This window comes from Chaetura pelagica, unplaced genomic scaffold, assembly GCF_000747805.2.
Source record: "Chaetura pelagica isolate M959 unplaced genomic scaffold, ChaPel_1.0 scaffold99, whole genome shotgun sequence".
In the NCBI taxonomy this organism is placed as follows: Eukaryota; Metazoa; Chordata; class Aves; order Apodiformes; family Apodidae; genus Chaetura; species Chaetura pelagica.
The window spans coordinates 126,156-139,808 of NW_009954539.1; the positions used below are offsets into that span (position 1 = coordinate 126,156).

The 13,653-nt window shown below is 51.4% G+C and overlaps 1 protein-coding gene across 1 annotated transcript in view; it reads left to right on the top strand.

The window, feature by feature from the left end:
* MCM3 (minichromosome maintenance complex component 3) overlaps window positions 1–11,552 on the top strand; it is a 29,363-nt gene extending 17,811 nt beyond the window's left edge. Inside the window, exons 2-17 of the mRNA XM_010004903.1 lie at window positions 413–525; window positions 2,197–2,405; window positions 2,670–2,800; window positions 3,541–3,779; window positions 4,331–4,439; window positions 5,218–5,371; window positions 5,911–6,042; window positions 6,464–6,672; window positions 7,449–7,623; window positions 7,807–7,933; window positions 8,262–8,412; window positions 8,856–8,996; window positions 9,217–9,323; window positions 10,336–10,418; window positions 10,752–10,827; window positions 11,052–11,552. Of these exons, the coding sequence (XP_010003205.1) occupies window positions 413–525; window positions 2,197–2,405; window positions 2,670–2,800; window positions 3,541–3,779; window positions 4,331–4,439; window positions 5,218–5,371; window positions 5,911–6,042; window positions 6,464–6,672; window positions 7,449–7,623; window positions 7,807–7,933; window positions 8,262–8,412; window positions 8,856–8,996; window positions 9,217–9,323; window positions 10,336–10,418; window positions 10,752–10,827; window positions 11,052–11,250 (2,355 nt within the window). The 3' untranslated portion in view covers window positions 11,251–11,552. The remainder of the gene's footprint in view (window positions 1–412; window positions 526–2,196; window positions 2,406–2,669; window positions 2,801–3,540; window positions 3,780–4,330; window positions 4,440–5,217; window positions 5,372–5,910; window positions 6,043–6,463; window positions 6,673–7,448; window positions 7,624–7,806; window positions 7,934–8,261; window positions 8,413–8,855; window positions 8,997–9,216; window positions 9,324–10,335; window positions 10,419–10,751; window positions 10,828–11,051) is intronic.
* The last annotated feature ends 2,101 nt before the right edge of the window (window positions 11,553–13,653 follow it).

Here is a 13,653-nt window from a genome sequence, read left to right on the forward strand (position 1 = left end):
CCCCCCCCCGGGTTGGGGAGCACGAGCACCTGACACCCCCGCGTCTCCCCGGGGCTGGGGAGCACGCAGAGTGTGTGTGTGTGTGTTCCCCCGTCATCCCCTCGGGACTGGGGAGGATGTGGTCCAACCCCTCCCTTCCTCTGTGTCTCCCAGGGCTGGGGAGCAGCTGGTGGCCCCTCTTCCTCTGCCCCCCCCACCCTATTTCCCAGTCCCTGGGGTTGTGAAGCACCTGGTGTGTCTCCTCTGCCACACTCCCTGGGGTTGGGGAGCACCAGGTCCCTGTGCCACCCTCTGCTTGGTTGGTGGGGCTGTAGGACACACCAGCTCCTGGGGGGGGTGTGTCCAGCGAGTAAGCACTTAAAGTAAATTGGGGTTTTTTGGGGTGTTTTCCCCCCCTGTTCCTCTTACGCAGGAAGATCAAGGGATCTACCACGGGAAGGTCCGGGACATGATCAGTGACAACCAGTATCGGCTCCTGGTCAGCATCAACGACCTGCGGCGCAGGAACGAGAAGAGGGCCAACAGGTTGGCATGGGCTGCTGGGGCTTGTCCCTGGCACTGTGCCCTGGGTGGGATCTCAGAGGTCCAGCCCTGGTTTTGCAGGTCCTTTGTGGAAGGGAAAGGCCTTGTCCTGTGCATACGTTCTGTGGTTCTGTTCAAGGGAGGTGATTCTGCCCCTCTGCTCCACTCTTGTAAGAACCCACCTGGAGTCCTGTGTCCAGGTCTGGAGCCCTTGGCAAAAGAAGGACATGGACCTGTTGGAATGAGTCCAGAGAAGGGCCACAGAAATGATCAGAGAGCTGGACCACCTCTCCTATGAAGACAGGTTGAGAGAGCTGGGACTGTTCAGCCTGGAGAGGAGAAGGCTCCAAGGAGACCTCAAAGCACCTTCCAGTACCTGAAGAGGCTACAGGAAAGCTGGGAGGGGTCTGTTACACGGGCATGGAGTAACAAGATGAGGGGCAGCGGTCTTAAACTAGAGCAGGGTAGATTTAGATTAAACATTAGGAAGAAGTTTTTTACAATGAGGGTGGTGAAGCACTGGAACTGGTTGTCCAGAGAGGTGGTGGAGGCCCCATCCCTGGAAACACTCAAGGCCAGGCTTGACGAGGCTCTGAGCAACGTGATCTAGTTAAAGAGGTCCTGGCACACCGGAGGCTGGACTAGATGACCTTTAAAGGTCCCTTCCAACCCCATACATTCTGTGATTCTATTCTATGCATTGGGTCCTTTGTAGAAGGTGGACCTGCTCACTCTCTCCCCCCATGGCATCCGTCCTTGCCAAACTTGCAAACCCTTGATTTGGCAGAAACCTTTTGCAGGAAACTGGGGTTGTTTGCACAATATGAATCATCTCATTTTTAGGATGGTTTGGGCTATTTTAGATCAAGCCTGCCAATCTGTTAAAGGTTTTTCAGATGGTGTCGAATCACAGAATGGTTTGGGTTGGAAGGGACCTTAAAGATCACCTAGTTCCAACCCTCCAGGCAGGGGCACCTCCCACTTGACCAGGCTGCTCCAGGCCCCATCCAATCTGGCCTTCCACATTTCCAGGGAAGGGACATTCACAGCTTCTCTGGGAAACCTGTGCCAGTGTCTCATCAACCTCACAGGAAATAATTTATTCCGAATGTCTAACCTAAATCTCCCCTCTTTCAACTTAAAGCTGCACCTCCCCATCCTTGTCACTCCCTGCCCTTGTAAAAAGTTCCTCCCCAGCTTTCCTGTAGCCCCTTCAGTTACTGGTAGGTGTTCTAAGGTCTTCCCAGGACCTTCTCTTCTCCAAGTTGAACAATGCCAACTCTTTTGGCCTGTCTCCATCATAGAGATACTCCAGCCCTCTGATCATCTTCGTGGCCTCATCTGGATTCGCTCCCACAGCTCCATGTCCTTCTTATGATGGGTTTTCCAGAACTGGACCAAGCACTGCAGGGGGGGGGTGTTGTGAGAGCAGAGTAGAGAGGGAAGATCCCCTCCCTCAACCTGCAGGCCATGGTTCTTTTGATGCAGCCCAGGGTATGGTTGACTTGCTTTTTGGGTTTGTTCAGCTCCTGGCTGTTTTTGGCAATTGACCTGACACAGAGCTATGTTGGGCTTTGGGGTTTTTCTGCCTCTTGCTCCTAGTAAATTTTCAGAGGACGTGGAGGCACCAGGAGGTGTGGAGGAGTAAGGCAGAATCACCTCCCTCTGTTGCAGGCTCTTGAGCAACGCCTTTGAGGAGCTGATTGCCTTCCAGCGTGCCCTGAAGGACTTTGTTGCCTCCGTCGATGCCACCTATGCCAAGCAATATGAGGACTTCTACATTGGGCTGGAGGGCAGCTTTGGCTCCAAGCATGTGTCACCACGGACCCTGACAGCCTCTTTCCTCAGCTGCATTGTCTGCGTGGAGGGCATCGTGACAAAATGTGAGACTCGGGGGACTTGGGGAGCCATGGGTTCAGATTTTTGCTGTGGAGGGGCTGGAGTCTGCCCTGGTGTGTCCAGTCAACCTGGGTGAAGGGAACAGTTAGCCTGGCAGAAGACCTTGAGTGTGGGGATTGTCTTTGGGCTCAGCAAATCGTAGCAGTTGTCTCCCAGTGCAGTTATGTGGTGGAGACCCTGTTAGGGAGTGTTTGCTGACAAGTGGGTGTGACATCCCTACCCCTAACTCCTCTTTCTTCCAACCTCAGGCTCTCTGGTTCGTCCGAAGGTTGTTCGAAGTGTCCATTACTGCCCAGCTACCAAGAAGACTATTGAGCGCCGATACACAGACATGACCTCCCTGGATGCTTTCCCATCCAGCTCCATCTACCCTACAAAGGTGAGGTGAAGCAGCCTTGAGGGAAGCATCAGCAGGTTCCTCTGGGGAGAATGGGGCCAGCTCCTAGCCCAGGGTCTCAAATCATAAATGGTTTGGGTTGGAAGGAAACTTGAAGATTATCTAGCTCCAGTGCCCCTGCCATGGGCAGGGACACCTCCTGCTAGACCAGGTGGAGTAGAAAGCCCGTGGAGTAGAAAGGGGACACAAGACAAGTGTGACAGTCCCAGAGAGCTACTAAGGAATGTGGGAAGAAATTATCTGTTGGAAAAAAGGCCACCAGACCACCTAGTTCAGATGTTAGTTCTGATATTGGTTCTGCTGTGTCATGGTTTCCTGGGGGGCTATCAGCCAGCCTTGATGCAGCTGAAACCCTGGTCAGCTTGGGCATGCCTGTGCTGTCCTGCAGGGTGTATGTACCCTTGGATATCTTTGGGAATTATTTGAGAAGGCAGGAAAGATGATCTGAAATTTGTCCCCATTGCACACAGCTGGCTGCATGGGTTGTGTGTCACCATTGCCTGCAGTAGGGACAGGGTTTGGAGAGACCTAATGCAGCAGCAGTGATGGGTGTGGCAGTGTTAGGTTGGAGGACTCCAGCACACTTGATAAAGCAGCCCTTTCCAGCTGTCTTGTGTGTGTTGGGTGATGCAGCCTTTCTTGCCACTGCTTAGCTGACCCATCTCTGCTCATTGTGCTCCTGAAAAATTGTGCTAATCTTTTAATGTGGTTTCCTCCTCTAGGATGAAGAGAATAACCCCCTAGAAACAGAGTTTGGCCTCTCCGTCTACAAGGACCATCAGACCATCACCATCCAGGAGATGCCTGAGAAGGCACCAGCAGGCCAGTTGCCACGCTCAGTGGATGTCATTCTGGATGATGACCTGGTGGACAGAGTGAAGCCTGGGGACCGTATCCAGGTGGTGGGAACATACCGTTGCCTGCCAGGAAAGAAAGGGGGTTACACTTCAGGGACTTTCAGGTGAGCCTTTTTTGCCTTGACTTCAGCCTTCCCACCATTTCAGTCAAGTCACATCTCTGAAAGGTGAGATCTGGGTCAGGCAGGTGACCACTGCAGAGCTGGGTCCAACACTGGCTTAAATCACTTGGAAGTGCTTTGCACCTTGCTCCTTAGCATCAGTGTGTAGCTGTGTGCACAGAGGAGGTTGGGTGCTCCTAAAGAAGTTTCACTGATGGCCTAGTGAAGTCAGATAGAGGGCTACAGCTGTTGAAGATTTCCAGCCTCCTCCAGGACTTCCTAGAGCAAATAATAGAAAAGAACCATAGAATGATTCAGATTGGAAGAGGCTTTTAAAGGCCACCTAGTTCAACCTCCCTGCAGTGAGCAGGAATATCTCCATCTAGATCAGGTTACTCAGAGTCTTGTCCAACCTGACCTTGAATGTCTCCAGGGATAGGGCTTCTACCGTTCTACCAAATGATGACCCTGTGGAAGTTTCTGCTGTGTTGTTGCTGTGACCAGTAGGCTCTGTGGGGTTTGCAGACCTGACCATGGCTGTGTCCTTTCTCCAGGACTATCCTCATTGCCTGCCACGTGAAGCAGATGAGCAAAGACGTCCGGCCTCTCTACTCTGCTGCTGATGTGGCCAAGATCAAGAGATTCAGCAAGAGTCGCTCCAAGGTATTTGAGGCCAACATCTAGAAGGCGGGCTATGCATGAAGTTTCAGTTAGAGCAGCTTCAAGGCTTGGCATGTGGTTAAGGTGTATTATTGGGTTGCAAGTAGCTCTTCAACCCTCCTAGCAATGTGGCTGGATTTTCCAATCGCTTTTTTTGCATGTTCTGCTTAGGCTTTGATCAAGTCCTGTTCTTTGGGTTGGGTTGCAAGTAGCTCTTCAACCCTCTTAGCAATGTGGCTGAATTTTCCAATCGCTTTTTTTGCATGTTGTGCTTAGGCTTTGATCAAGTCCTGTTCTTTGGGTTGTTTTTTTTGTTGTTGTTACTGCTTCTGTGCTGCTAGCAGAACGTCCTGTTGGCAGCTCTGCTGTCCATAGTTGTTGATCTGGACATCTGTCCATGTTGTGCTGTATGCATCTTGACCATGCCAGCAGGGTCTCTGCAGGAGAAATGCCTCCCTTTTTCCTCTTCACACCCCAAACCAGAATGAGATATGGAAGTCTGCCCCAGCCTGATCTTGTGCTCAGACCTTTCCTTCATAGCATGGAGAGGAGAAAGCCTTTCCTGCTGCCAGTGGTTGCTTGGGTGATTGTGACAGGATAGTCTAGGACTTCAGAGCCCCATTGAAAGAACACTCTAGCAAATGGTCTTTTCCTTTCTAAATAATTTTTGTCCATGTGGTTCTGTGATAGGAATGAGCTCCTTTTTTTTCTGCTGAAACAGACCCGTGTAGAATTGCTCCTTGGTCTTATTTGTCCTTCTGATGGCCCTTTGTCTCCTTAGGATATCTTTGACCAGCTGGCGAGATCCCTGGCTCCTAGTATCCATGGGCATGAGTACATCAAGAAGGCCATTCTCTGCATGCTGCTTGGAGGAGTGGAGAAGGTCCTGGAGAATGGGAGCCGCATCCGAGGAGACATCAACATCTTGCTAATAGGTCTGGAAAGGCTTGGGAGAAGCACGCTCAGGTGGTGGTGTTGGGGGCAGGGTGTGACATGAAGCAGTCTGGACTTAGTTTCATGGAGAAGCTGAGGTTAGATGGGACCTCCTGGAGGCCTCTGGTCAAAGTGTGTGCTCAGGGAAGAGCCAGTGTCATTGCTAGATCTGGTTGCTTTGGGTCCCGTCCAGTTGGTTTTTAAATATCTCCAGGGATGAGATCCCATGTCTTGTGTGGGCCACTGTCCCAGTGTTTGATCACCTTCAAGGAGATTTCTTTTTCTTCCACCATCCCAGTAATATTTCTTGTTTCCATTGCTTCTGGTCACATCACCACACACCTCTCTAAACTCTAGCTCCATCTTCTCTACGTCCTTCCATCAGGTCATGGAGGAAGGCAAGAAGATTATTTCATCACCTTATTTTCTGAACAAACCCACTTCTGTCTCCTCCCCCCAGTCCCCTGTGCTGAGAAACCCCGAAGCTGGACACAGTACCCAGGTGATGTGTGGTTATTAAATGTGTTCTTCTCCATTTCAGGAGACCCTTCTGTTGCCAAGTCTCAACTGCTGCGGTACGTGCTTAGCACCGCGCCCCGTGCCATCCCCACCACTGGCCGAGGTTCCTCTGGCGTTGGACTGACTGCTGCTGTCACCACAGACCAAGAAACTGGTGAGGACCAGGCTGGTTCCTGGTGGGAGCTGTCAGAGGGATTTTTTTTAACACCTGGGAGGGACTCGGCAAGATCCAGGGCTGCTGTTTGACCTTTCTGCGGTGACACTTGCAGGGCAAGTGAAGCTTTATAGCAATGATAGTGCTGTTCAGGGGTGTTTAAATGCATCTCTGTTAGATGGTGGCCTTCTCCTCTTCTATTTGGTCCACCCTATGTGGGGGTAGCCTTGATCTTGTGTTTCTCGGGGGCTTGCTCCTCATGTTAAGTGTCCTCCTTCTGTCAAGTTGGGTGGTTTTGAAGGTGCTACTGCTCTTTGAGGTTGAGCCTTGTCGCAGGGTTCATGCTGTGGCGGAAGGGGGTGGGCGCGCGTGGAGCTGCTGCGTGGTGGTTGACTCTCTTTTTCCTCCCACCCCGTCCCAGGCGAACGGCGCCTGGAGGCAGGAGCCATGGTGCTGGCTGACCGGGGGGTCGTGTGCATCGACGAGTTCGACAAGATGTCCGACATCGACCGCACAGCCATCCACGAGGTGATGGAGCAGGGCCGGGTCACCATCGCCAAGGCCGGCATCCACGCCCGCCTCAACTCCCGCTGCAGCGTCCTGGCAGCCGCCAACCCCGTCTACGGCCGGGTGAGTGCTGGGGTTCTGCAGCCCGTTGTCTGTGGGGAGAGATGCTGGGGAGCTGTCTCGGTGGAGGAGACAGTTGGTAAAACCCAAAAGACCCTCCAAATCCGGTGACTTGGTGTCACGAACCGGTATTCGGACACGTGGCAATTTTTCATAAAGGTGATCCCAACTGGTGAAATTAAGACACAAACGAGGTCAGATGTCACATACACAACAAACTTTTATTAGAATAACAAAGCAAAGGTCCCTAGAGCGGATAGGACAGGCAGGAAAACAGAGACAGAAAAGAGGGGAGAAAGCAGAGAGAGAGACACTTATCTCTTGGATTGTTCGAGACAAACACTGTAAATTCTGAATGCCACACTTGGTTCTTGCTGAGACTGGGATCCGTGGGGCTTTGAGGTGTTGGTTGGTTTGGTCTCTGCTGCTGCTCGTGGCCCTCCTAGAGGAGAGAGGATCTTGTGGGGCTTCTCACTTTGACTCTGCTCATCCTGGGTGTCTTGGGGCAGCCCCGTGGATCCTCATCCTGGTGATGAGCCTCAATCTTGGTGTATCTGGATCACAAAAAATAAGTGTTTTCCTTGCAAATGAAGCTGTGCCCGCTTTCCAGGCTGGGGACGACAGGCCTTACTGCTGCAGCAGGCTGGATTTAGTGTGGTGTCAAGCTGCCTGGACATCCATCCTTTCAGGCCTGGCCTGAGGAGGTCTTCCCAGCCTTCCTGGCAGCCAAGACTGGCCCATGGGGGTCTCCTCTAACCCCCTATCTCATCCTCTTGCAGTATGATCAGTACAAGACACCCATGGATAACATCGGCCTGCAGGACTCCTTGCTCTCCCGCTTTGACCTGCTCTTCATTGTGCTGGACCAGATGGACCCTGAGCAGGACAGGGAGATCTCGGACCACGTCCTGAGGATGCATCGTTACCGCAACCCCAACGAGCAGGACGGGGATGGTGAGTTGCTTGTAACTGCAACATCATAGCTGGTCAGTCCTGTCCTTCCTTGGTGGGTTGTCACCCCATGGTGGTAGCACTTTGGGTTCAGTGTCCCTGCCTTTGTTGTGAATTGCTTTTGGTGGCTTTTTGAGGTCAGTCCAGAGGCTAAAAGCTTATTCACTGTGATGTTCCCCTCTCCAGCCATGCCCCTGGGCAGTGCTGTGGAGATCCTGGCTACGGAGGACCCTGACTTTGTGCAGGAGGAGGAACAAGAGCTCCAAGTGTATGAGAAACACGATGACCTCCTGCACGGGCCCAACCGCCGCAAGTGAGTCCTTCATCCCATGTTCTCTGTAGTTCTTGGGGGTAGGGTTTCCAGCACTGTGAGTTGATGGGTTTGGCTTGAGTATCCAGGCAGTGGCTAATTGCTGGTGCCAGTGATGCTGCAGGTAGTCCATGGGGAGCTAGACAGACAGGATGTGAAGGAAACTCTGCTCTGGGTTTGTTCTCATGCCAGGCAGGTGGGCAACATCTGGAGCTGAATTTGCCACATGCATGTGTGCCTGTGAAGGGTACAAAGTGGAAAGCCCACTTCTGCAAGCACCCTTTCTCCATCCCCACCTTGGAGGACACGGGTGTGCCTGCATTCCCCTTAGGGAGAAGATTGTCAGCATGGAGTTCATGAGGAAGTACATCCACGTTGCAAAGATGATTAAGCCTGTCTTGACCCAGGAGTCAGCCAGCTACATAGCAGAGGAGTATTCCCGCCTGCGCAGCCAGAACCAGATGAACTCAGATGTCGCCAGGGTGAGTGAACCCCAGGAGCAGTGCCCTCACAGCCCAGGAGGGAATCATAGAATCGTTTTGGTTGGAAAAGACCTTTTAAGATCAGGAAGTCCAACTGTTAACCCAGTACTGGCAAGCCCACCGCTAAACCATGTCCCTCAGCACCACATCTACATGGTTTTGAAATCCCTCCAGGGATGGGGACTCCACCACTGACCTGGTCAGCCTGTTCCAGTGCCTGACATTTTTTTTTTCATGAAGAATTTGTTTCCAATATCTAATCTAAACCCCCCCTAGCACAACTTGAGGACATGTCCTCTTGTCCTGTCAGTTGTAACTTGGGAGAAGAGACTGACACGAACAGGCACAGGCTCCCCTCTCCCCTTATGGGTGTTTTCCACCCTTGGTGGGATGTCACGGTGGGACTCAGCCTCACAGAGACACCTCTTTCTCTCCCCCCTCAGACCTCTCCTGTCACAGCCCGTACCCTGGAGACCCTGATCCGCCTCTCCACGGCCCATGCCAAGGCCAGGATGAACAAGACTGTTGATCTGCAGGATGCTGAGGCGGCTTTGGAGCTGGTGCAGTTTGCATACTTCAAAAAGGTGGGGGGAAGGTGTACCTCGGCACTCAAGGTGTCCTAAAATTGTCATTGAAAGGGGTGGGTTTGGTGCAGGCCGAGCACCCTGGGCTGCTGGTGGGGTTCTTTCCTGGTAACAGAATGAGGATGGGGCAGTGGTGGGATCTTGGGTCCCTCAGGGTTGGCCCCTGAGAAGCAGCTTGAGTGGAAAAGGGGGCTGGGTCCATCCTGCCTTTGCCACACAGGTGCTGGAGAAGGAGAAGAAGCGCAGGAAGAAGGCAGAGGATGACTCTGAGACCGAGAAGGAGGAGGAAGAGGATTCACAGCCCAAGGAGGAGCGCAGGATGAGGAGGTAGGAACCCAAGCAAGGGAGAAGGGACACCAGCCACTTCTGAGGTTGCAGCAGACAGTGTTGGCCTTGGGGAAATGGTCTACGTTTTGCTTCACCTAGTGGGTCATCCCCCCCCAGTTTGTATTACGGGGACACCCTTGGCAGTGCTGAGTTAATGGTTGGACTTGATGATCTTAAAGGTCTTTTCTAAACAAAATTGATTCCATGATTCTATGGCAACCTTATTTGATGGGTAAGGGATTGGCTGCATGGCTAATTACAAAGAGTTGCAGTCAATGGCTTGATGTCCAAATGAAGATCAATAACAAGTGGAGTCCCTCACTGATCTGTAATGGGACAAATATTATTTAATACCTGTGCAAACATTGTGAAGTTCAACAAGGGCAAGTGCAAGGTCAGCCCCTGTGTAAGAGCAATCCTCAGCAGCAGGACAGATGGGGAGGGATGGATGGATGGATGAAGGGCAGTTCTGTGGAGAAGGATGTGGGGATATTGGTGGTCGGAAAGGTGGTGGCCTAGAAAGCCAATTGTGTCCTAGGCTACATAAAAAGAAGTGTGGCCAGTAGGTGAAAGGAAATGATTCTCACCTGCTACTCTATTCTTGTGAGAGCCCCCCCTGGTGAGTAGACTTAGCTAGGACACAAAGAAGACATTTTTACAACGGTAGTGAGACACGGGACAGGTTGCCCAGAGAAGTTGTGGATGCCCCATAATTAGAAATGTTCAAGGTCAGGTTGGATGGGGATTTGAGCAACCTGGTCTATTGAAAGATGTCCCTGCTCACGACAGGGTGGTTGGGCTGGATGATCCAACCCAATCCTTCTGTCACCACCACTTCCCCTGGTTCCTGAGTCATTGACAGGGATTTGTGGCTGGAGGGTGGCTTCCTTGTGAGCTGTGGGTACCCTGCATGGTCTTGGTCAGATGTCTCCAAGGAGCTCAGGGATTGGGGGTGGGTCCTGAAGTCTGCCATTCAGATGGAGCAGGGGTGACCTCTTCTTCCTCCACCCAGGAGAAAGAAGGCACGCACAGGAGGCGAAGGGGACTCCTATGACCCCTATGACTTCAGTGATGCTGAGGAGGAGATGCCAGAGGGTGAGTTCCTGGGGTTTTGCTGGCACCTGGCACACTGGTGCTGCTGCCTTCTGCGCTGGTGGGTCTGTGCACTTGGGATCACTTGTGGTCCCTGCTGTGGTACCATCCAGCCCCACAGATCAAGATGAATTATTTTCTGACACCCTCTGTGGCCATGTGGGACAGGAGACTTAATACTGAGGATTTAAATGTTTTTTTTCTGTCCTCTTCCAAACTGCTCCAGAGGTAACAATGTTGGGAGGGATCATCCACCCCATCCTAAGGCCAAGTGGTTTTGCTTCCAGGGTGCTTGACCACCAGACAGGTTGAAGGTAACTCTTCTTTCTGCTCCAGTCCAGGCACACACTCCCAAGACACCCGAAGCCTCTGCTGCTGGAGAAGCGAAGAAGCTGGAGTTGGCTGAGCCAAGGTGAGTGGGGGCTGGAGGAGGCATCTCTGTGTCCCATCCCACCTTGGTGGGTTGAAGCTGTTGTCTGATGTTGGAGATTTATCTGTGAAGGGTGATCCCAGCTCCAGTTTCAGCTTTCTTGCTGGATGCTACTTATGAAATCGGAAAGGGATGAGACATCCTGGGCTGGGAAGGACTTGTGTGTCGTGTCTTGAGGGGGTTCACTTCTTGCCTTGCCTCACCAGGTTAAAAGCATTCAAGGCTGCCCTCCTTGAGGTCTTCAAAACTTCCCATGCCCAGTCTGTGGGTCTGAAGAATGTGATGGAGTCCATCAACCATGACAACCCTGAGCCATTCTCGCTGGCTGAAGTGAAGGTGGCACTGGCCCACATGCAAGATGACAACCAGATCATGGTGTCTGATGATATCATCTTCTTAATCTGAACCTCTGGGCAGCAGAGTTCAAGTTCTTGTGGACTCTGTGTGGAGACTCTCTGTGTTTGCCTTCAATTCTCTCCTGAATGCTTGATCTGGCTGAGCTGAAGTTTGGGGGCCTCAAGTCTGTGCACTTTACTTCCTCACAGTGCACCAATAAAAGCTGGGACCTGTGGAAACTCTTACAGTTGCTGTCTTCAAACAGGAGTATTTGGGAGGAGGTTTGTTTCTGCAAGAAGCTGAAAAGAAAAACTTCGGTGCAACTCATCTCTGTTCTTAATATGTTGGTTTTAGCTTTTGTGGTCATAGTTCAATAGCCTTTGAATAAAAATATCTGGATTTAGAAATCCAACATTCAGTAGCAGTGGTGGTAACAAACAGTATGGAGGCTCTGCTGTTAGTAGTGAAGCTTTTCTTTTTCCCCAATTGTATAACCTAGGTCTGCTTATCTCAGAAGTAAAGATGCCCATTGCCTCTCCTGCTGGCTGTGACAAGCCTCTTTTTTTACCTACCCCCACCTTGTGGAGGACAGTTTATGGTGATGTGATGGCAAGTGATGTCTGACCATCTCCAGCACCTGTGGGTCAGCTTGATCCCTAGATTTTACAGCCCTGCTGGGCGTTTTGGTCCCAAGCATGTAGAAAGGACCTGGGATGCTCAGAGCTGCCCAGGGGACATGTTGCTGGCACAGGTGGGTTTGGGCTTCTGCTTTCAGTGTAGGATGGTCTTGTATGAATGTAACAGGACCACCACGAATGGGAGGAAACCTGTAGCAAAGAAAGGTCAAAGCTCCATGGATCTGGGATCCTGCCCACTGAGCCACTGCAGATCCTCCTGTGGAAGGTAACCAGAAGTTACTGAGATTGTAAAAGCCTTCCCTTGCACTTGGGGTTTTTGTTGAAGTGTGCTACTTTCTGGGAATGCACAGGTGACCATTTCTTGGAGAAAGGCTGTTCTAGAAACCAACAAGCTCCTATGGTTTGGGATGGTTTTCAAGAAAAGCTGAATGTGCAGTCACACCAGTCTGGGCTGCAAGTGATGCCAGAGTTGCTGAAGGTTTGGGATTTTAATTAGTTTTTGGTTTGTTTGTTGTTTTTAAATTTTATTTTGGTTTTGTCAAGTTTGAGGCTAAGCTTTGGAGAAGATCCTGATCAGCACAAGCTGTCTCCTGTTGTCTCTGACCATCTCCGGGCACCTGCACAGTTTAATGTGCTCTTGTATCTAAATGCCATACATATTGATTTGAATAATAAAAATGTCTAGATAGCATTTCCCTCATGACTTCATGTTTACTTGGATTTAAACTGCCCACCTCTGGGGATGCAACTCTGCAGTCTCCTGGGGACCTGTGCTGCTCTGGGAATCTTAAGGCAGCTGCCAGCCCCTTTTGGGCTCAGGGACTGTGTTGGGCATGTCCTTCCACCATGGTGCCTTTGCCTTGGAACAGGCACTTGAAGAATGTTATTGGGGTAGGGAGCGAGTCTGGGCAGCTGCCTCTCCCACTGCAGCTCTGTGGTTTCTGCCCCCAGCTACACATTCTGGTGGCTAGAGGACTTGGTAACATCTGTTCAGGCTGGAGAAGAGAAGGCTCTGGGAAGATATTAGAACACCTGCTAGTACCTGAAGGGGCTACAGGAAAGGTGGGGAGGGACTTCTGACAAGGGCAGGGAGTGATAGGATGAGGGTGAACGGTGTCAAACTGAAAGAGGGGAGATTGACAGGAAGAAATTTTTTGCTGTGAGGGTGGTGAGAAACTGGCCCAGGTTACCCAGAGCAGCTGTGGCTGCTCCATCCCTGAAAGTGCTGAAGGCTAGGTTGGATGGGGCTTGGAGCAACCTGGTCTAGTGGGAGGTTGGAACTAGATGATCAACCAACCCATGGCAGAAAGGTTGGAATGAGATGATCTTTGAGGTCCCTTCTAACTCAAACCATTGTAGGATTTTATGATTATTCTGCAAACAGACCTGTTGAATTATAAAAACCTGATTTCTGATCTTCCCTCATCCAACACAGCTGTGCCAGCAGAGTTTCAGGTTTGGAGAGGATTTTGCTTGTTTGCAGCCTCCTGAAGATCTCTGGATGTATTGCCCTTCTGCAGAGTGACCTTAGACCTACGACCAGTGTCTCGCTCCTAAAACCCCAAAGCCTGGTGAAGGTGAGTTAAACACACAGATAGTCACAGTTGTTTTGTCTCTAGCTTATTACACAGTTCCAGTCCTGAACTTTGTGGGGTGGGAGGGAACCTGAGCCAGGTTCCTACACAGCCACCACTGTGGCGGTTCCATGCGGCAAAGACCCTGGGCAGGAGCAACAGTGCCCAGGTACTTTGTGCAGGATGTAGGTGGTGTTTTCTTACCAGCTCATTCGTGGGCAAAGGAACCAAACTTTCTCTTCCAGGCAGCTGCCTGGGTG